This window comes from Drosophila virilis, chromosome X, assembly GCF_030788295.1.
Source record: "Drosophila virilis strain 15010-1051.87 chromosome X, Dvir_AGI_RSII-ME, whole genome shotgun sequence".
Classification (NCBI taxonomy): Eukaryota; Metazoa; Arthropoda; class Insecta; order Diptera; family Drosophilidae; genus Drosophila; species Drosophila virilis.
Window position 1 is genome coordinate 5,618,581 of NC_091543.1, and position 21,538 is coordinate 5,640,118.

At 44.7% G+C, this 21,538-nt stretch overlaps 1 protein-coding gene across 2 annotated transcripts; it reads left to right on the forward strand.

Moving 5' to 3' along the window:
• Positions 1 to 1,491: 1,491 nt before the first annotated feature.
• LOC6633595 (pneumococcal serine-rich repeat protein) lies at positions 1,492 to 21,434 on the forward strand. Of its 2 annotated transcripts, none has more exons than XM_070207695.1 (9): positions 1,492 to 1,925; positions 3,205 to 6,807; positions 12,386 to 12,815; positions 14,890 to 15,072; positions 16,344 to 16,837; positions 16,902 to 17,305; positions 17,400 to 17,766; positions 18,738 to 20,117; positions 20,676 to 21,434. In XM_070207695.1, exons 2-9 carry the CDS (start codon positions 3,268 to 3,270, stop codon positions 21,171 to 21,173), a joined length of 7,296 nt encoding a protein of 2,431 aa, XP_070063796.1. In that variant the 5' UTR covers positions 1,492 to 1,925; positions 3,205 to 3,267; the 3' UTR covers positions 21,174 to 21,434. The 2 variants fall into 2 exon arrangements, with proteins under 2 accessions (XP_070063796.1, XP_070063797.1); XM_070207696.1 differs by having other exon boundaries at positions 16,536 to 16,837.
• Positions 21,435 to 21,538: the final 104 nt, after the last annotated feature.

The window sequence follows — 21,538 nt, forward strand, 5'->3', positions numbered from 1 at the left end:
AGATCTTGAAATATGCACGTATTACATTTTTTTTAGTTCATTTGATCATTTCTCTATTTTTTTTTGGTATTGCTCTCAGGTTGATAAAAGCAATTGGAAACTGATTTTTGTTCCTTAGCTTTACTTCGAGATACATTATTTCTTCCATTCTCTGAGCTTTCGAATTTTTGTAGAGCCTTAATTTCAGCTTAACCCAAAACTGGAAAATATGTAGCTTTAAGAGTTTTCGATATTTATTATATTTTTAAATGTAAATAGTTTTAGATGCAATCGCGCTTATCTTTTATCTAATTTAAATGTTGACCTCGAAGCACCTCAAGAAGTTACTTTCTCATTCGGCAAGTCGTAACTGCGCTCTGATATCTTAACTACTTTTTATGTTTTTTTTTTTTTTTGTCAATAAGACGAGCGCCGCTTAGTTTCCTATGTAACACACACACACACACACGCAAACACACTCATCGTGATTGCGCGACGAGCACGTTTGATTAAGCCACACGCACACGCACACTAACACACACACGCACGCACACATTAAACAAAAACTTAACTGTCGCCGGTCACCGTAGCCAATTGTCGCTTAGGGTAGCATTGTATAGGCCCGCGGGCAGCGTTAGTTAGCGTGGAGGGGAGGGCAGGTGAACGGGGGCTAGATACCCAGCGTAGCTGCCCAGAGTCGACCAAGAGCTGGTCATAAAACTCGCAAGTGCAGCGCATAATTGCTGCTGACAACACGCACCATCCGCAAGCAGCAGCAACGTTGGCAACCCTGGCACCGTTGGCAACGCTGGCAGCAGCTGCCCGGCCATGCGATCTCTGCTGTAATTATACCCTGTGACCATTTAATTGGGATGTAATAGGGCGGTATTAAGTATGCGACAGATAAACAACAAGCACTCTTTCTGTAATATAAACAAGTTGAACCATACAGTTTTATACCATATGTTAATACAAACTAGTTTATATCAGTGATAAACAAAAAACTCTTACAGAAATGTATCTGGACTTGTACGTCAATTTCAGTTGAGATAATGGATGGGTTATTAGCTTATAAATAATGGATGAATGAACTTTTCCCTGATTAACTGACTGGTTGAATAAAAATGGAGAAAAATTAAAATACACATTCATCCAGTACAAATCTTGGTTATTTTATACTCATATTAAGGTATCTGCTAGTCATGCTCACTTTGCTCACTTTGTTGTCTTCTCCGCTCGCTTCATATCTTCCTTTCTCTTTCGCGCTCTTCCTTCCCGCCTGGCTTACATGCGAGCACTTCCACCACCGCCACCTCTATTCAAATGTCTTTGGCGTCGCTTCTTCTGCTCGGCGCTCGTTAAGTTTTTAGAGCATGCGCCTCGGTCGAGCCGAAGCCAAAGCCGAAGACGCAGCCGAAGCCGAGGCCGAGCCTGAAGACTGTCAGAGCTGAGGCCGAAAGCGTTGCGAGGCGCGTTTGCATATGCGTTTGCTCAGTCAACTTCCGCCACGAGACGCGTTCGGACGTGCGGTGTCTTAAGCGGCGATCGGCAGCGAAAAAGCTGCACAAAGCAGAAACTCACGTTAGCTCGAGAATTTTACGTATCACTCAAATTATTTTTGTTGTTTACGTTTTTGCCGTTGTTCTTGTTTCCGTATTGCGTGCGTGTGTTATTGTTTTTGTTTGTTTTTTTTTTTTTGACTGGTGGTGTCTTTCGGTCTGCATTCGCGCGTAACGAGCCCACGCTATTAACTACCCCCCTCTCAGTCGCACACACGCTGCCTTTGTCTTGCTGAGTGCGGGGTATCCTGAGCACAGGATGCGCTTCGCTGAATACGCGCACCTGTTTTTCTGTGTCAGTGCGGTAATAACAACAACAACAGCAACAACAACAACAAGTCGCGCGTAAAATTCCCAACAACAGTTTGTGTCCAAATTTGTTTGCCGGTAAATTTAATTTATGCAAAAATTAGAAAGAAAGACGAAAAAAAAAACAACTCCATTTTAGATTATGGTATATGGTTGGTTAAGTGGAAAATCAACTGGTTGTGGCCAGAGAGAACCTGTTGGTAAATGTTTTGTGTGAGAGTTTCCGATAAGAAAAACTCCCACATTTTGTCGCCATATCTATGAGCCAGCCAGCCAGCCCCATCATAATTTGAATATGGAAATTTCTTAACAACCGGAACTTGTCTTTCACCAACTTTTCGGAACTCTTTGCCTTACATGCTTTTTGTTTGTTGTCGTTTTTTATGGTCGCTACAATATTTTGAAGAGTCGAACGTTACATAAAATGCAAAATATTATTTAAATATAAGATATATTATTATATATATATTATATATATTATATATTATATATATAACTATTATAAAAATCTCTTTTAGTCTTTCAACTATTCAAGTTTTGTTTAAGCGCTCGCAATTTCGAAATAGTTTTTGAAGTTGATGAAATTTGATTTAATCAAAATGTTCTAAAAATTTCGAAACATTTAAAAATAAATCATTTTTGATTGAATATTTAATGTTAATTTTTTAATTTCTATTTCTGAAGAATCTAGCATATGCCAGAAAATTTCAATATTTGTTTAATTTGAAAGAGCTTTTAGCTTTCTTATTTTGTTTTTTTCACTAAAAACAATCCAATTATTATAAAAACGAAATATGTTAAAATATATTTTTATATCATTTTGAATATAAATATGTCAATTATATCATATTTTTAAAATATGCCACATGTATGTCATATTTAAAATAAAATTTAAATATATTCCACTTTTTTTTTTATTATAATTTATAATTGCATCAATTTAACAATTATTTATTTGTTAATATTTTATTTGATTAATTTTTTTACTTTTTATATTATTCCTTTTAATGTTTTGTCGAAAGTCGAATTCTTAATACTTTTTGGTCTCCATTCGGGTAAATAGTTTTTGCAACATTTCTAAAAAAATAATTTATAAAAATGCTAAAAAAAAAATTAACGTAATTTAGTTCTTGACTTGCCTCTGAGAGGAAGAATCAAAGCAAAGAATTGGTTTTCTCAGCTTGATTGAAATATGTTAAAGTAATTATTTGTCGACGAACTAGAAAACGTAAAGGTGCCTAACGGTTGTGGAAAGTATCGATTGCTCGATAATTATGATTGTATTATTTTGTATGATTATGTGCTAATTTCAGTTGTTGCTTGAACTAATTGAGAATTGCAATTGCCATATTCGCAGCTCGAATGCCGCCAACGTCTAACGGCCAGCGGACGGATCGTATGTGTTAGCCAGGCGGCAACTATGCTGATTGTGGACATGCTAACGTTGGCCTTAACGAACGGACAGAGCTTGCTCGAACGGGAGCGGGAACGGGAGAGGCAACATTGTGATGAAGCAGCGAAACGCAGCAAAATGACGGCAACTATGTCTAACAAAACGCTAAATAAACACAATGAAGATGCAAATTATAAGAGCAGCAGCAGCAGCAACAACAACAACAACAGCAACAGTGCGCATATTGCTGTTGCAATTGAGGCAGCAACAATCACAGCAGCAACAGCAACAACAACATCAGCTGCAGCAGCGGGCAACATGATTAACGGTGGACTAGGCTTGAATGTTGCTGCTGCTGCTGATAATGTTGCTGTTGCTGTTGTTGCTGCTGCTGCTGCTGATGATGATGATGATGATGATGATGATGGCAACGATGACGTCGATTTGGCATGCGAGACACGCAGCTCACGCGCTGATGTTGCTCGCGTGCAATACAAGGCGCATTGTGCGTGGCAGCCACAGCCGCAGCAGCAGCAGCAGCAGCAGCGCGGCGCGGTGCGGGGCTGGCAGGCGTGCCAGTCAGCGGCCAGCACAGCGAAAGACATGCAAACGCAGGCGCATGCGCGTGCTGAATACAGCGACAACAACAGCACCAGCAGCAGCAGCAGCAGAGGGAGCAGCAGAGGCAGCAACACAGGAGCGGAAGTGGCCACAAAATGTGAGCGCGCGCAAGTCGAGCGTGAGAGCGTGAGCGTGAGCGCAAACGCAGGCAATGCTGGCCATGGCCAGCAACCACCCAATGTGACAGCAGCAACAACAGCAACAACAGCAACAGCAGCAGCAGGCAATGACAGCGACAGCGACAATGCCAAAGGCTTGGGGAGCAACGGGAGCCGTAGCGACAACAGCGCCTGCTCAATACCTACAATTGGCAGTCAGCTTTTCAAAGCCAAACTCACAGCAGCAGCAGCAGCAGCAGCAGCAGCCGCACCACCAACAGCAGCAGCAGCAGCAGCAGCAGCAGCAGTCGTCGCAGCAAGCGCAGCTGAGCAGCAGCAGCAGCAGCAGCAGCCAATAATTAATTTTGGCGAATACAATATAAAAAATCAAGAAAAACAATTGTTACAAATTTGTGAAAATTTTGTGCAAATCAGCTCAAGTGTTGGCCAAAACGAGCAGCAAAAACAGCAACAACAGCAACAGCAACAACAACAACAACAACAAATTTTGTATACAGGCGTCAACAACGACGCGGGCAGCGCAGCTGGCGACGACGCTGACGGCGACGCGCAACGTACAGAAAAATTTGTGCAAAAAGGCAGTACAAATGCGTTAAGTGCTGATTTTTTTTTGTATAAACCAAGTGAAAATGTGCAAAGTGACGTAGCAGCAATAGCAACAACAGCAGCAACAACAACAAGAGCAGCAGCAGCAGCAACAACAACAGCAACAACATTTGCCAGGGCAAAGGAGCCAAAGTCAAATCAGAAACAGACACAGACATCGAAGGAGGTGTTGGTGCTGGCGGAGACGCCATTGTCATTGCCATATTTGCGTGAGGAATCGGCGAACGTAGCGAGCGGCCCATGCCACGACCCTGTTACTGTTGATAATGTCGTTGGTGTTGCTGGCGCTGTTTTGCCCGAAAGCGTGCCAGTTGTTGTTGTTGCTGACGGTTACGTGGATTACGTGAAAAGTGTTGCAGACAACAAAGTAGTAGCCGCAGCAGAGGCAACAGCATCGCACTGGGCCACGCTAGCGAGCAAAGCAGCGAGTAGCAGCTCAGGCCAAAGTTTGCTCGACGAGTGCCGTGCGGAACCTTTACACAGGTTTGAGTCCACAGCGTTCGTGTTCGACGTGACGAGCAGCGCACAGAAAGCAACGAGTAGCAAGCACAAAGCAGCGAGTAGCGAGTGTGCAGCTAGCTATACGCTCATAGACTGCGACGCAGCTGATCAGCAGTCGGCTGTGCAGCACAACGAGTGTGCCACAGCAGCGAGTAAAAGCGAAAGTAACGAGTGCAGCACAACAAAAACAACAGCAGCAGCAGCAACAAGCTGCAACGATTACGATCTTATTGATTTTGAGCACGATTTGGTCGATGATTTTGTGGCCAGCCAGCGGCTAAAACGCTTACAGCATAATTTTCAGGGACGCGTTAACAGCAGCAACAACAGCAGCAACAGCAGCAACAACATCAGCAACGACAACAACAGCTGTAGTTGTGAGGCTGTAGTTGATTGTGTAAAGGCATCCTTGAGACAGCAACAACAACAACAACTAAAACTAAATGCCTGCACGTCTACAATAAACACAACAAAGAAACTACCCCCTGAAGCAGCAGCAGCAAATAGCCATACACCCACTCTCACACCCACATTCACACCCCCGAGCAGCAGCAGCAGCAGCCACGCTGCAAAGGACAATAAAATAGTTGAAAGTTCGCTGTTGGCCGTGGCAAGCTCAAGTGCAATACAATTAGATGTAAATTGTATTCAAGACATTGGAAATGAACAAATTGCCACAGCAAACGACAGCAGCAGCAGCAGCAGCAGCAGACAACAGCAATTGCTGAATACGTTGCCAGAGTTGGCATTGCGCGTGCGCGGTGAGCGTGTTGTGAGCACAGCTGAAACATTAGCTGACAGCCAAGACGACGGCGACCAGGTGCTGATTGAAATTGAAGCAAAGCCCGCAGCAACAACAACAACAACAACAACAGCAACAGCAGCAACAGCAACAGCAACATTAACAGCAGCAACAACAGCGACAGACAGTTGCATACGCAGCGCATTTGTGCCCACAGTTATTTGTGACAACAATTGCAGCGATTCGTCAACGAACGCCGCCAATTTTGTGGCCACGCTCAGCGAGTTCGATGTGCAGCGCTTTGGCGAGTATCTGAGAGCGGCGCGACAGCTACAATTGCTGGACATCAATCACAATAGCCAGAGTCAGCTGCCAGGCGAGCCGAGCGGCAGTCACGTGAGCGTCAAACAGCGACGCGGCTTTCAGTGTTACGACGAGCTACTCGCTGAATTTGTAAGCGAACAGCAGGACGACAACGAGAACGAGCACGAGCAGGAGCAGGAGCAGGAGCAGGAGCTGGACAGCGAGTGCGATTACAATAGCGATAGCAATTGCAACGAGTGCCAGTGCGATGAGTGCCTAGCGGTCGCATCACATAACAGTACAGCGAGCAACGAGTACAACGAGCGAACAGCGAGTACACTCGCTACAAGCACAACATCGACTGGGATAGCACTTGGGCCCCGGCCAGACGTGTTCAAGATGCGTGAGGTGAATGGCCAGCTGCGCGGTCTGCTCAAAAAACCGAATCGACCGCCGCCGGCTCGCAAAAATCGTGTCGTCTTCGACGAGACACGCAACGAATTCTTCGAGGCCGACTATATCATATTGATACGCGAGGATTGCGCCTACGATGAGGAGGACGAGGAGCCATGCACCTGCGGCGAGCACGAGCTGGTGCGCCTCTGCTGCGAGGAGGGCTGCCAGTGCAACTATGCCGTTAATGCCGCTGAGCCCGGCGATGGACGAACGCCACAGGTGAGTGAACAAGTCCAATGTGGGCCTGCTATTTGGGGGCGGCAGCTATGGCTGGGGCGCTGAGGCTGGGGCGCTGTGGCTGAGGCGCTTAAATACTGCACACGTTAAGCGGATTAAGTCGAGTTGCACAAGTGCCCAAAGTTGAAGTGCTTAGGCGGCTTTGGCATCTGTCTGTCCCTGTCTCTGTCTCTGTGTGTGCACTCACACTGGCCACAGCTGAAAAGTAGGCAATACTCACGCACCATAGACGCAAGTTTAGTCGGGCAAAAAATAATGCGCCACTGACAGCTAGCTAAATCGTAGGTATTAAACAACTTCCAGCGAGTCTTAACGAATTTCTACTATTTTCTACTGTCAATGTTCATGTTGGTTGACAAGCCAGCTTAAAATGGTCAACTGAAAAGCTGTGCAAGCTGTGCTAAATTTCAATATTGTGCTTGTCAACTGCAGGCGATTATTTATGCAAAAGCTTTATTTATTGGGCGCTGCCGTGTGGCAACCCTGGTCTAGCTCATGTTAAATATTTAACTGCTTGTCTATGGTTTTCCTTTTTTGTTTTCTTTGTGGTATTTAGTTGTTGACGGGCCATGACGGGCTTATCACATGCGACAGTTTAATTAAATCAGTTGCTGTTCTTCAACCTCTTGCTAAATAATCATTTGCTGTTATTTATCCTAAAGTCTAATAATCACTTACTGTTATTTATCCTCTGGTTAAATATTGAATAATATTTATACGAAATGAACACAGGTTACTGGCATTAAACTATTCGCATAAATATATTTTCTTGTGGTAGGTATTATTGCCCTACTATAAGAAAGCGTTGCATCAGTTGCTCTAAGCTGTCCTCCATGTTCACTTTATTGCAATTAAACAATATTTGTCCATATTCTTGTGTGTCCTCTGATAAGTTTTCTTTGGACTCATTGAGAAACTTTTCTTCCAGTCGCTCTTATATGTTCTCCATGGTCAATTTAAAGCAATTGAAGCATTTCTTTTATTATTTGTTCTCAGCTGTCCTCCATGGATCGCTCTCAGTCGTCCTCCGTGGTCACTTTATGGCGATTAAATTTCTCATAAATATATTTCTCTTCGTTCTCAGCTGTCCTCCATGGTCACTTTATTGCAATGAATCCCATTTTTTGTTGTTGTAGATTTTCTTGTGTGTCCTCTGATAAGTTTTCTTTGACTACTTTGACGAACTTTTTTCTTAAACACTTTCAACTGTCCTCCATGCTCACTTTATTGCAATTAAACCATGTCCTGTCCTTTTGTCCTTCTTTGTGCTTTTTTATTTACATATTTCTGTCTATCCTCTGATAGTTCTCGTTTGAATACTTTGACAAGTTTTCTCCATTACGCTAAGCTGTTGTCCTCCATGGACTCCATTGAAAGTTCCTGTTCAACTTGCTTTCATTGGCTCTTTTTTTGGGGACTTTTTTCTTGTTAACCTTTTCTTCAGATTTAACAAGCCTTGCATGTGCTGACCTGTGCACATTTTGGGTCATGAAGCGTCCACATTGTTATTGTTAATTGTTATTGAAACATGTAACTGAACTTTAGCATGTATTACACATTATTAGCATATGTCCTCCATGGTCACATTAAAAGAGTTTTTCTTTAGAATACTTCGAACACCTTTACTGGCTTCAACTTGCGCCTTTGGCTTCCTTTTACATTCTCCATATGTGTTTTTTTTTTGCCGTCCTCCATTGGCTGCACTTGCCTTTTTTCCTTGTGTTATAATTGATTTTTATTATATAAATATAATTTGATATGTGCTTGTGTATTATGTCATTTAGTCGCCTCTAGAAGCATCTTCTTTTTTTTTGATTTTTTTTTTTGAGCAAAACTAATTAGTTTGCCCCAGTGTGCAATTGTTAATTAAAACAAACGTGCCCGCCTTCAGCTCTGAGCCACAACAAAAAGCACAATTGTTTTATGTAATTCGACATTGTTTTGCGCTGGGCAAGGGGGATTGGGGTAGCGGGAATTGGATGTGTGGTCTGGTTGGGTATTGAGTTTCGCCATAATCTATATGTTGTATTCTATATCCTGTTTCCGGCGACCCGTGCCACATCCTGCAGCCTTCAAGTGGCAGTCAAGGCAAGTCAAGTTGCAAGTCGGCCGCACATTGTTGCTGCTGCTGTTGCAAGTTTGTAGTTAGCTTGTCTCGCCCACGCCCACGCCCACACCCCTGAACCCCTGACTTTTTCCTTGCGCAAGTGGTGTATAAATCACTTAAAAACTTTTGCACAAAATGCAACTCGAGTAAGTCGAAAGTGCAGCACGTTGCACAGCAGCAACATAATGTGTCCCTCTCTCTCTCTCTATCCCTTCCTCCCTCTCTCTCTCTCTCTCCCACTCCCTCCCTCTCTCTCTATATATATCACTGATATATTGTTTTATGAAATTGTGCCTTGAAGTGCGCCTTTTATCGTGATGTACGCGTTTCATGTGTTAAGGACATTCGCAAACTTGCTGTCGCAGCGCACTTGCTATCTCCCTTGCTCTCCCTCTCTCCCTCTCTCTCTCTCTCTCTCTCTGACTGCTGGCCATTAGCCACACTCCGCACTCCCTTCCTCGTTTATTTTTTTTGCCTTTGCATCGATCCTAAGCGGCCCTCAAGCTGCGTTTAAATTTCAATTTTCTGCCACATGAGCGTCACTTGAGTGCGCCGCTTTTTGCTTATCTGTCCGTGCCGTGCCGGGCCGGGCCGGGCCGGGCAACCAGCCTTATACCCGGCACGCCCACGCCTGCCCAACCTGCCTCTCTTTTGCCGTCTGTCTGAGTGTGCCCTGGCCAAGTGGGTGGCCGCCCAATGCACTTGACTTGGCGCTGCTCAAGCATGTGGCAAATGCCTAAGATTCAAGTCTGTGCGCCTGGTTGTGCCTCTCTCTCTGTGTGTGTGTGTGTGTGTGTGTGTGTGTGTGCTGGTTCCTGCAGTCACTTTGAAGAGTTTAATATGCATTTAGTGTGTGTAAAGAGTTTACAAAATGCGTTGTATAAGCCAAGTCCCAGACACAGGCAAAAAAAAAAAAAAAAAGGAAAAGAAAAAAATATTGCTTGCGCAGCAACGAATTTTAAATACCCTACCAGACACACGCATATATAGCACATATATACCCTATAAAAAGATTTAAATGCTTCTCAGATAAAAACATAAATAACATATAAAAATAATATTTAAGCTTTAAGCTTTTCCTGCTTAAATCAAGTGCATAAACAATCAAAATTTGACTAAAGCAGCTTTTTTCTTAAACAAAATCACATAACAATTTAATTAGCTGCAAAGAGCTTTGCATTTTCTCATTCTCAGAGAGTCACATGCTTTCTTCAAGTAAAGCGATTACTTAAATCTAGAACTTATCTACTTGCAGTTAGACTTAAAGTTCTTGTTCCAAGTAAGCAAGTGCTTGATTTGCATTTTCCAGAAGACTTCCTGCTTTAAGTATTCAAGTGTCTTACTTAAGCAAAAAGTGCTTAAACTAATCAATACATTTGCTTAAAAAACATTTCAATTCATCTTAAATCAATAATGTAGAGACTTAAAAGAAGGACAATAGAGCTAAACAGATCTGAACTCTAAAAAAGAATAAATTTGATTACAAGCCTCATGACAAAATCACATAACACTCAGCGAGTGCATGAAATAAACGAATCCCAAAATGACAATAAAAAATTTGGCAATTTTTATGCAAACGTTCTGTTGTTATGGCACCGTGCAGCGACTTTTCCATTTTCTATTTTCCATTTGGCATTTCCAAAAGAAAAAAAAAAAGAAAAAGCGAAAGAGCGAAAGAGAAAAACCTGCATGTGAAAGCAGTTCGCACACGTTATGTGTGCGGCTTTTGCTTTATGTGGCACTTCTTAAGCTTGCAACAAAATAAAAACCAAGGAAAAGAAATGAAGTTCTTGGCAAGTTGATTGCCGCACCACAAAAAAACCACTAGCGAACTTTTGGCCTAGACTTTGTTGCCGTCTTCGACTACGTCTTCGTCTTGCATTGTGTTAAATGAACACACAACAACCACGCGCATGTAGTTCCATTTGTACTTACATATGCATGTGTTTAGCATGTATGCAAATGTTCATGCGCCTTGTCCTTGGTCTTGCGAGCTGTGGCACTGCTGAGGGCGTTGGAACATTTTGATGCCAACTAACAAGACGGTTGGCGGAATTTAAGCAGAAAATAAACTGTTATACAATTGTTATACAGCTGTTATACGACTGTTATACAAATTATGCAGTGTTCTAGCGGCAAACACAATCGCCACACACATAACCGATCTTGCTCAATATGAGCTTAAATTAGACTGTTATATAACAATTATATAACAATTTCATGCCTTTCAATCAAGTGTTATACGCCGGATTATACAAGTGCTATACACTCAAATGAAAGATCAAAGTTAACGCATCTTAGCTCTCTTAGGAAGCTGGTTTAAAGTAAAAATCTGTTATATCACTGTTATACAAATGCTGCAGCAGCTGCAGCACACTAATTCATGCTTAACCATTTTTCACATCTCTGTTGTCAACAGTTACACACATCTACGTTTGTTGAACAACTGTTATATGCAATCAGGAGCAGCAGCAAATAGCTTAAAAGAAACTGAATTTCATACAAAAGGCAGCCAAAAAGCTGTTATTCAATGTGTACACACCATTATAGCTGTTATACCAAGCTGATATAAATCTGTTTGATGTTACATGCGGCAAGACAACTATTATATAACTGTGATAACATTGATTAACAGCCCTGTACAAGTGTTATACTTATACAACTGTCGCTGCCTTTTGATTAGTTACGTGCACAGCCCACCACCGGCGAGGAAACTTAACACAGATTTATGAGCACACACAGTTAGTTCATCAGCCAGGCAAACACTAGCGCACAGCCACCAACAGGGACACACACAGACACACCAACACACACACATTGATATATATATACATATATAACGCCCCCATTCGTCTGGCTATAAAACTCAATTAGCTTAATTTGCGAGCGGGCGCACAATTACGTGTAGCCAGAAGCCGGTAGCCTATAACTTACTTAGCTAACTAACATTAAGTAGATACTACAGTTAGCGAAAAACTATGGACTACGAAAATATGCTCCTCTTCAACAGCACGATTGCAAACTTAAACCTTAACCAACTTGCAAGACCAAATTCCTTAAACAAGAATTTGCAAACTTAAAATAAGCATAACTTGAAGTAAACCAAGCTTAGGCTCAAGGCGTGACAGCTTGTTTTAATATGTCTTTTTCTAAAAGCCACGACAAATAAAACTTAGTTTAAGTTTCTTCGCACAAGCTGCAATCAAGTTAAGTCGGCTTAAAGTCAACTTCCTAGATTTGACTTTTGAAGCAGAAAAGAAAGTTTTTGTGGTAACGTTTTTAAGCCTCATTGAACTTAATTTAAGCATCAAATAAAGTCACAAGAAAAAAGAGGGTTTAAAAAAGGAATTGCTACTTGAGTTAAGAATATTGTTGACAGCTCAATTTTAAGTTGAGCGCCAATTTTCGTCGAGTGTATTAACTGAGACTAAGCGATTTGCAACTCTTTCGCAGAGCCCCAAGTTCCAGCCGCCAATTGACTTTGTGGACGATGCCGCGCTCAGTCCACCCGATGGCTACAAGGATAACAGCCTAAAGAACACGCTGGGCGGCGCGCTCAGCGGCCACATCTTTGGGGCGCAGCATCTGCAACAGTTGCAGGTTATCCAGCGTCTGCAGCAGCAGCGTGCTGCGATGTTGGCGGCGCGCAACAGCGGCAGCAACAGCAACAGTCAAATACCGCCGCCGCCACCGCCCGCAGGCGGCGCTCAGCAACAACAACAACAACAACAACAGCAACAACAGCAACAACAACAGCAACAACAACAACAACAGCAACAACAGCAGCAACAACAACAGCCGCTGCCCGATGAGGACCTGCAGGGCGTTTGCACCGAGTGCGCCGAGTGCGCTGAATGCGCCGCCAAGCAGCTACAGGATGCAGGTAAATGCGGCTCGTCCTGTTTACTTTTGGTTTATTTGGTTTTTTTTTTTTTTTTTGTTGCAATGCAATTAGCGGCCATATCCCATTTGGGCTGGGTCAGATGGTGGGGCGCACGCTCGCGGCGCTGTATTCAAAATTCGTTTTCGTTTTGCCTTTGCATTATCTAATTATGAATTATTTATGCAACACAGAGGCCCGTTGTCGGGCATCGTCAACCGGGTCTAGACTGTTGCCCGTTGGGTGTGGGCCGTAAATTCGACGCAATTTTTTTTTTTTTTTTAAATGTTGCTGGCTGGCAGAGAGGCTCACGAGTGTGTTAGGTGGTATACGAGCGTTATACAAGCATGTTTCACTGTTGTACAACTGTTATATAGGTTAAACGCCACTGACAGTACAACTGTTATACAACTTTTATACTTATGCCAGTCTAATCGATACGCTAAAGATAATAGAAGAGTCCCACAACTGCCTTATAACTATTATACGACTGTCATACAATTTATATTCCACTGATACAAGAACTGTCGTACAATTTTTAGATCACCATAATAGACCTGTTATTATCTTTTACTAAACTGTTATACAACAACTAAGCAACTCTTAATATGACCGTTTTACAACTGTCATACGACTGTCATACAAACTTTATGCTAATAGAACTATCATATATCTATTTTTATACTGTTATACGACTATACAGAACCTCTATATCTAACTGTCACACGACTGTTATATAACGTCGACTTTCAACTCAGATTGAGAATATATACACAAGTTAGCTTTAATCTATAGCCTTTCAAGGATTTAGCAAAGATATCTATTACACACATTGGCAAAACCCTGGGGCAACATTTTCTGGGTGAGTTCATGGTTGGTGGGCATATAAAAGCGAAAAATACGTCAGTTAAATGTTTCAACTTTGTTGCCCGCATTGCCGCAGACGTCGAACTTGGTTAAAGTTCTACCCAAAAACTAAATAACTATTGATTGATTTATGGGAACTTAACTTAATGGATAAACAAGCGCAAGTTTGTAGTTGTTTATGGTTTTGTTTGCCACCCATAGAAGGATATTTAACTTGAGCGATACTTTTTCAACAAATATAAGAACCGAAGTAGGGTAGGTAGGGCTCGAGCAGGGGTAGGGGACATTGCTTTGCATTTGCATTAATTTTGGTCACGCTTTATCGATTGACAGGCAAACACAACCAGTTGAACTGAGTCCCCTTTTAAGCATTATTTGTTGCGCCTAACGAAGCGGAATGTGACCCACCCGCAACAGTCACCGAGTCACTGAACCACTGAATTTTCGGGCCGCCAAAGTTGAGCCAAGCTCTGGCCGCGCCCTGCCGCAAGAGCAATCCTTCAAGCGCGCTTCCGCAATAGCAGCAACAGGCGCAGCAGCGCCCCACTCTCTCTCTCTCTCTCGCACTCTTTAAGTGTAGTATTACCCGGCATCGCCTGGCTGAAATAAATCATGTTCAAAATACTAGTGCAAGCGAAACGAATTATTTAATTCAAGTCAACCTCTGACGTATAGAAAGCTGTTGAAATATTTAGCTCGCGTCCGGCCTTAGCTAATATTAATTAATTTATATATATAAGCATATTTTTTCCCGCTTTTTAAAGCAATTTTTGTTGAGTTTAAACCGGCGATTTCTCGCTTGCTAGTTCGAAGCGCAGTCGCTGTGTTGACTGCGTTGTTTCTTCATGTCTTTCTGACCAATTTGTGGATAAAATTCTCTGAAAGTCTTTCAGTCCGAAATACACGTTCGTTAATCAGTCAGTTAGTTTAGGGTCTGTTATATGACAACTAAGCAGCTGTGATTAAAGAACTGTTATACAACCGTCATACATTTGTTTTCCATAATAGAACCGTCATATAACTATAGCCTGTCAATGCCCTCGCTCGTTATTCATTAATCATGATTGAAAAACTGTTATACAACTGTCATACTTATTTTTTAAAATATAACTGTTATTTAAACAGTTGCACGCATATGTAGAAACTCAGTAGAAACTCTTTCATTTATATCGATATAAATTTAAAGTAAATTCTTCTGCTCTCTCCACAGAATGCGGCGGATCGCAGTGCAACGAGGAACTGACGCCGATCGGGGTGCCAGCTGTGGCATTGTTGCCGTTGCATACCAGCTCACCGGAGCGTCGCATCACGCAGAAGGAGATCATCGCCGGCGAGGAGCGGCCCAAATATGTGCTGCAATCACAATATAAGCCCGCAGCGGCATCTGCAGCAGGTAAAGTTCGATACATATCTCGCTCTCTCCCTTCCCCTCTTCCCGTCTCGCTCTCGCTCTGCAATTTGTCATTCGCTTTGTATATAGCACAATATTTATCATGCATACGCTGCATCCACCCCTCGTTCCGCTAAGCACCCACAGAATTTGCGAAAACATTTCCCTCAGCAATCAGCGGTCAAAGAGCAGCAATCATATTTATCAAGCGAGCCCCCAAAATTGTCATCAATCATGCATACATCAGCCTATCTGCCGTATGTAAATATGTAACCTTAGCCGCAAGCATTGAGCATCGCCCTTTCATTTTGACAGTTGTCAATTATTGGATTCAATATTGAAATTGACATTAACTCCCATCATGCATTGACATTTCTTTTTGGGTCCATTGAAAGCGATTTGTGCAGCTGTTATACAACTAATATACAACTATTATACAACCGTTGTTTAAAGCTGTTCCGCTGCATATGTGCTACATAACTGTTATTCAAATGTAAATTAACAGTTATTTAAGTGTTGTACACCTGTTATACTCTTTAAATGAAGTGTTGAAAAACTTGTATAGGTCTGCTTTGCAAATTTTTAAAGAATTATACAATAGTAATATTTACTTTTAGCTGTAATACAGTTCTTACACACCTGTGAAGCTGTCTGTTATACATATTTCGTACAGTGGCTACACTAATGTTGTGCAACTGTCATACAAGTCTGTTGTAGTATCTGTTATACACCCATCGGCTAGGGCCAGTGCCACCCTATAAACTAGCCATAAACCCTGTATAACAGTAAGACCTTTTAACAACTATTTGTTTAGCTGTTATACTTATATAGCAAAACTGTTATACTGTCAGTACATATACATTTTCTATTGTTTAACTGCCACTATAAAACCGATATACATCTGAATATAACTGCTTAACATCTGTTATACAACTGTTATACAACGGTTATACACCAAAATATGCCTGCAAATAACACTGCACACTCGCCCAAATCGCTCACACCCAATCGTTCGACCTCGCATATTCGCCGACCCCTTTTCTCTCTCTCACTCTCTTTATCTCTCTTTTTCTCTCTTTGTGCCTCCTGTCAATGCAAATATGTACAATGCTCTCTTTCGTATAACAATTTCAATAATGCCGCTCGCTCTGACCATATGCCGCATGCAAATGTCGTATTGTGCTGATATATTCTGTGTCATATGTATATGTGTGTGTGTGTGTGTGTGTGTGTGTGTGTGTGTGCCTGTGTGTTTGTTTGTGTGTGTATAACAGTCAAAGTTAGAAAGGATGCGGGCAGTAGTAGCAAACCCGCCGCCGCCAGTGCCATTTCCGGTTCCGGTACCGTTGCCGCAACCGGCACCGGCACCGGCACCGGCTACGGCAACAGCCTGGTGCCAGCAGCGGGCAGTAGCTCAGCCAAGAAAAAAAGATTTGTTGTTGAAACCATTACCACTATGACCACAGTGACCGAGCGACGCATTATACGCGAGGCGCACGAGGATACGGCGGCTGCCAGTGGCGCTGCCGGCGCAGCGCCCGCAGCGGAAATGCTGCCGCCGGCGCTGCCGGCCAAGGCGAGCGCAACAGCCGCCGCCGCCGCCGCCGCAGCAGCTGCCAGCGCCGCTGCAGCCGCGAATGCAGCTGGCACAGAGCCATACGATGAGGAGAAACCGCCACCCATACCGCCCAAGGAGCTGACAACGACCACACAGATCAGCGGCATACTGAAGGGCGGCAAACTCTGGAAGCAGGACTCCATTTCCCAGGTGAGTAGCAGCAGCGGCAGCAGCTGTTGGAATTTATTTTATTTAATAATCTGCATTTGGGCAGCAATCGGATGACCAGAACAACACCACCTCAGAGGACGAGAGCGGCGCCACGAAGCGTTCGGTGCGCTTTGTGACCGAGGATCAGGCGAATGCCGGCACCGATGGCGATGGCCAATCGCTCTGCGGCGAGCTGGACGACAGCGAGAACCAGATCAACGAGCTGATACCCATCAAGAAGCACTCGACGCTGTTCAACAATGCGCTGCGTCCCAATTCGGCGGTGCGTCAGCTGTTCCCCAGCGTTTCGGCCCAGCAGGCGCCGGTGCTCACCTCGGAGGCGTTGCGCGCCTTCGATGAGTCCAAGCGCGCCGGCTGCCTGGTAACCCATTTGCCCGGCAGCTGCGGCGACTCGGACACCTTGCGGCGCAGCATGGAGCGCAATATACTGCGACGTTCGCTGATCAAGTAAGTGTGACAGCACAGGCTCCCAGCTCCCACAGCTACAAGTGCTCATATTCCACCCGTTTCGTTTTTTTTTTTTTTGCAATGGCCGCTGCAGGAAGAAGGCCGTCAAGTCGGACATTTCGCTGGAGGAGCGCATCAAGCAGCTGACCTGCGACATTGACGAGGATCTTGTCGAGGAGCTGTCGCGCGGCGTTGCCGATGCCGACCAGGATCAGGATCAGGCCAGCGAGCGTGACTGCTCGGAGCTGGCGCAGCGCGACAGTCCCGCCGGCGAGGAGAATCCCAATACGCTGGCGCCCAAGTTCATGAACGGCGAGAAGAGCTTCTCGCCCAGCAGCTCCGTCTCAAGCTCGTCCAGCGGCTCGTCGGCCTACAAGAAGATCGCTGACATCTTTAGTCGCGACAAGAAGCAGGAGAAGATTATGGAGCTCGAGGAGAATCCCATTGTCATCATACCCCAGGTAAGCAGAAAGCTCATCAAAATCCACTCAAAACTTAACCAATTTCGGGAGAATCGATATTCCACTTTTACATATTATTTAGATTTCGATATGCATTTTTAAGAATTTTTCGATATTTTTCAGAATCTTCAAATCATATTTTTAACTGATTTAAGTGATAATCGATTAATCGCTAATCGATTTTATTACGATTAGTGTAAAAAGTTGAAGTAAACTTGTTCCCACGCTTTGGCTTTCATCCATTTTTGGTATTTGCCAATTTTTGGGTAGAGATCAAATTTAGCCCGAAATTTCTTTATGAAAATATCTATGACTTGGAATATTTTCAGCAGAGCGGGCAGTTACAAATTTAGAAAATAATAAAAGAACACATGTTAACCAATTGGGAGATACGAAGCAATAGCTTGTCTTCTACTTCCCAGACCACAAGCTGTGGGAAACGTTGTCTTGGGTAACCGAGCTCAGAACTTTGTGAAATTTTCAGCTCCTAAATAAGACAAAGAAAAGTATGCTAAAACCAAATCCCTAAGCTCCAACTTTAAATATAAAAGATTTAATATTCTTCTCAAATAGAAATCGAGGAAGTTTAAGCAATAAGTGAACTATAAAGAATCGTTCCTAAATCTCTAAATACCATACTCGAATCAAAATACGAAGTATGCTGTCTCAGTTGTCGAAATCGAAATATATCGATATTTTTTAAATTTATCAATCGAAGATAAGTAAATAATGTATTAGAATCTGTAGACACTAAACGCGAACCTACATTCCAAATTGAGTGCATTTAGCTTGTTATTTCTCGGGTTTGAATAACTTATTGTCAAAATCGATATTTATCGATATTATGAGATGTTATCGATAAAAGCTGATAAGCGCCTTTTGCCAACGAGTATGTCAAATATAAAGTACCTAGCTTAAGCCATTGCTTGAATCCTTTGCACTAACGCTCTGTTTTTTTTCCACCTTAAAAGGAATGCCGCTGCCCCGCCGCACCAGATCTGGGCATGGGCATTCAGGTGCCGGTTGTGCACACGCAAATCCATCGTACGCCGCCGCGTCAAAACGAACCCAAGCGCCAGTTCCTCTCGACCCTGGCGCCGCTGACCGCCTGCGTGGCAGGCAACAAGGACGATCTGTCCTCCTACTACACGCTGGCCGCGGCAGCCGCCGCTCACCAGCACGGACATGCGGCGCATGCGCACGCCCATTATGCGGCCGCCGCTGCCGCCGCCGATTACAATATGAGCCAGCTGCTGGGCGCTGCCGCGGGCGCTGGCGATGCCGTGGCCCAGCAGGCGGCCGCTGCGGCGATGGTGGCGCAGGGCTTGGCTTTGGGCGGCGGCGCTGGTGCTGGTGCTGGTGGTGCCGGCGCTGGCGGGGATGAGGCGCGCAAGGTGGCGCCGGATGTGATTGCCGGCACGCCCGGGCAGGAGACAACGCAACAGGACGAGCTGGCCGCCTTCGCCCAGGCGGAGGCGAAGCGCACCGAGCAGCTAAAGAAACGATATACGGGCGTGGAGACCGCCTCCCAATGCCAGTCGCAGGCGAGCAGCGACGACGACGAACAGAACGATTATGGCTTCAATAAACGGCCCTCGGTGCGCGGCATCAAGCCCAAGTTCAGCTCCACCAACGAGATACTTGCCCAGATGCAGGAGCAGCTCACCCAGCAGATACCCACAACGGTGATCAGCAGCCAACCCGTGCCGCAGGCCATCAAGGGCTATGCCATGCCCAATCAGGCCAAGCAGCCGAATCCCTCGCCGCAGAACGTGCCACAGCAGCAACAGCAGCAGCAACAGCAGCAGCAGCAACAGCAGCAGCAGCAGCAGCAGGCGGCGCAGTTGCAGCAACAAATGGCGAATGCTCTGCAGGCCAATACCATTGCCCAGCAGAAGACGGAACAGCGCACCTGGAGCTTTTACAGCGAGAGCGGGGAGCAGCAACGATTTCCGGTAGACGCCGCCGCCGCCGCCGCCATACAGCAAACATATTACCAGACGTTGCCGGCGGGCGCCATGTTCCGCCAGACAATGATACAGCAGGGCGCCGCCGATGATGCCTCCTCGCTGCTGTATGCCGCTGCCCAGAACTGTCAGAGCATGACGGCCACGGCAACGGCGACCGCAACCGCGACGGCCATCGAGCAGAGCAAGCACAGCAGCTATAGCAGCCACTTTGCACGCAGCCCCACCAGACGGCCGGAGTCGCCGCCGCCGTTGCGCAACTATCACCAGACGATGGTGTTGATACCATACAATGCCGAGACCTATTCCCAGTTCGCAACCAGCAGCAGTGTCGATCCCAAGCTGGCTCACATCCAGCGACAGAATATACTCGAGTATCAGCAGGTGAGATCTTCGATTCGATTGGATGCGAATTGAGAAGGGGCAAGGTCTTTAATTCAGATCAAGTTTGAATCGGATATAACTAAGATTCAGAGAATGTATAGGACACATGAAATGGTAACAGACGAGCTTGGATATAAGATATATTAAGATGAAATGGGCTAAGATTCAGAATGAGACCCACGATTGATTCGGATTGAGTGTAGGATGCTATAGCTGGTATTATATTTAACCTATATATAGATTATAGTACAGAATGAAGTAAAAGATATGGATAGGATTGTATTGATAGAATTAGATCGAAGATAGATACGGATTAAGTGTCGAATGGTGCGAATAAGATGGCTTATACAATAAGTAGATTGCGATAAATTATGAAAAAGCATTGATGGAATATAGAAGGGACTTTATCATGGGCAAATTAGAAAATAGTATTTAAACATATTTGGGCCAGTTACACGATGGGAGAGTGCATAATAATATTAGAAACGAGTTGGAAAGCCTGGCTGTCTTTTTTTTTTGTAGCTGAAACATTTGCTAAACAATCTATTCTTCACGCAGGTAACACAGCAAACGATACGCGTGCCCATTGGCTATGCTCTGCCTGGCATGCAGCTGCATGTGGTCAGTGGGCGTGGCCACGCCGCACACTATGCACAGCATCAGCACACGGCTGCCCAGCAGCAACAGCAACAGCAGCAGCAACAGCAACATCTGCACCAGCAACAACATCAGCATCAGCAGCAGCAGCAGCAGCAGCAACAGCAGCAGCAGCATCAACAGCAGCAGCAACGTTTAATGTCGCAACACTATCAATACGGACCGGAGGGCGGCATGCCGGGCTTTAGCGAACGGGGCGTGCCCGAGGGCGCAGCTGCCGTCTCGCACAGCGATTGCAGCGCCATGGTCTCGCCAACAGGCGCCCAGCAGCAACAGCAGCAACAGCAGCAACAACAACAACAACAGCAACAACAACATCAGCAACAGCAGCAACAGCAGCAGCAACAGGTGGGCGCTGCAGCAGCTCAGGGATCCGTTTACTATGCGATGAACGTATGACCCGGGCTGGAATAGTCGCTGCCAGCGGCGGTCATTGTTGAGCGCCGCCAGTGTCAACGCGTCGAGTTGTCAGCGACTTCAGTGCATTTGGGCGGAGGCGGCGGCAGCGGCGGCTGCGGCAGATGAGCCCCAAATGGCCAAACCGCCAACCTCTGAACGAACAAAATTTAGAAACCCAAAAACAAAAACCAACAAAAGTATTTCAAGTGTTTCCAAAAAAAAAAAAAACAAATGTTGCTTAAGTTTGTCGTTGAGTTCGAATCGATTACGCGTTGATCCTAGCGAGCAGCTCAGTTGCTCTCCCTCTCTCTCTGTCTCTGTCCCTTTCGCACATGCTCTCTGTCTCTCTCTAGCTCTCTGTCTGT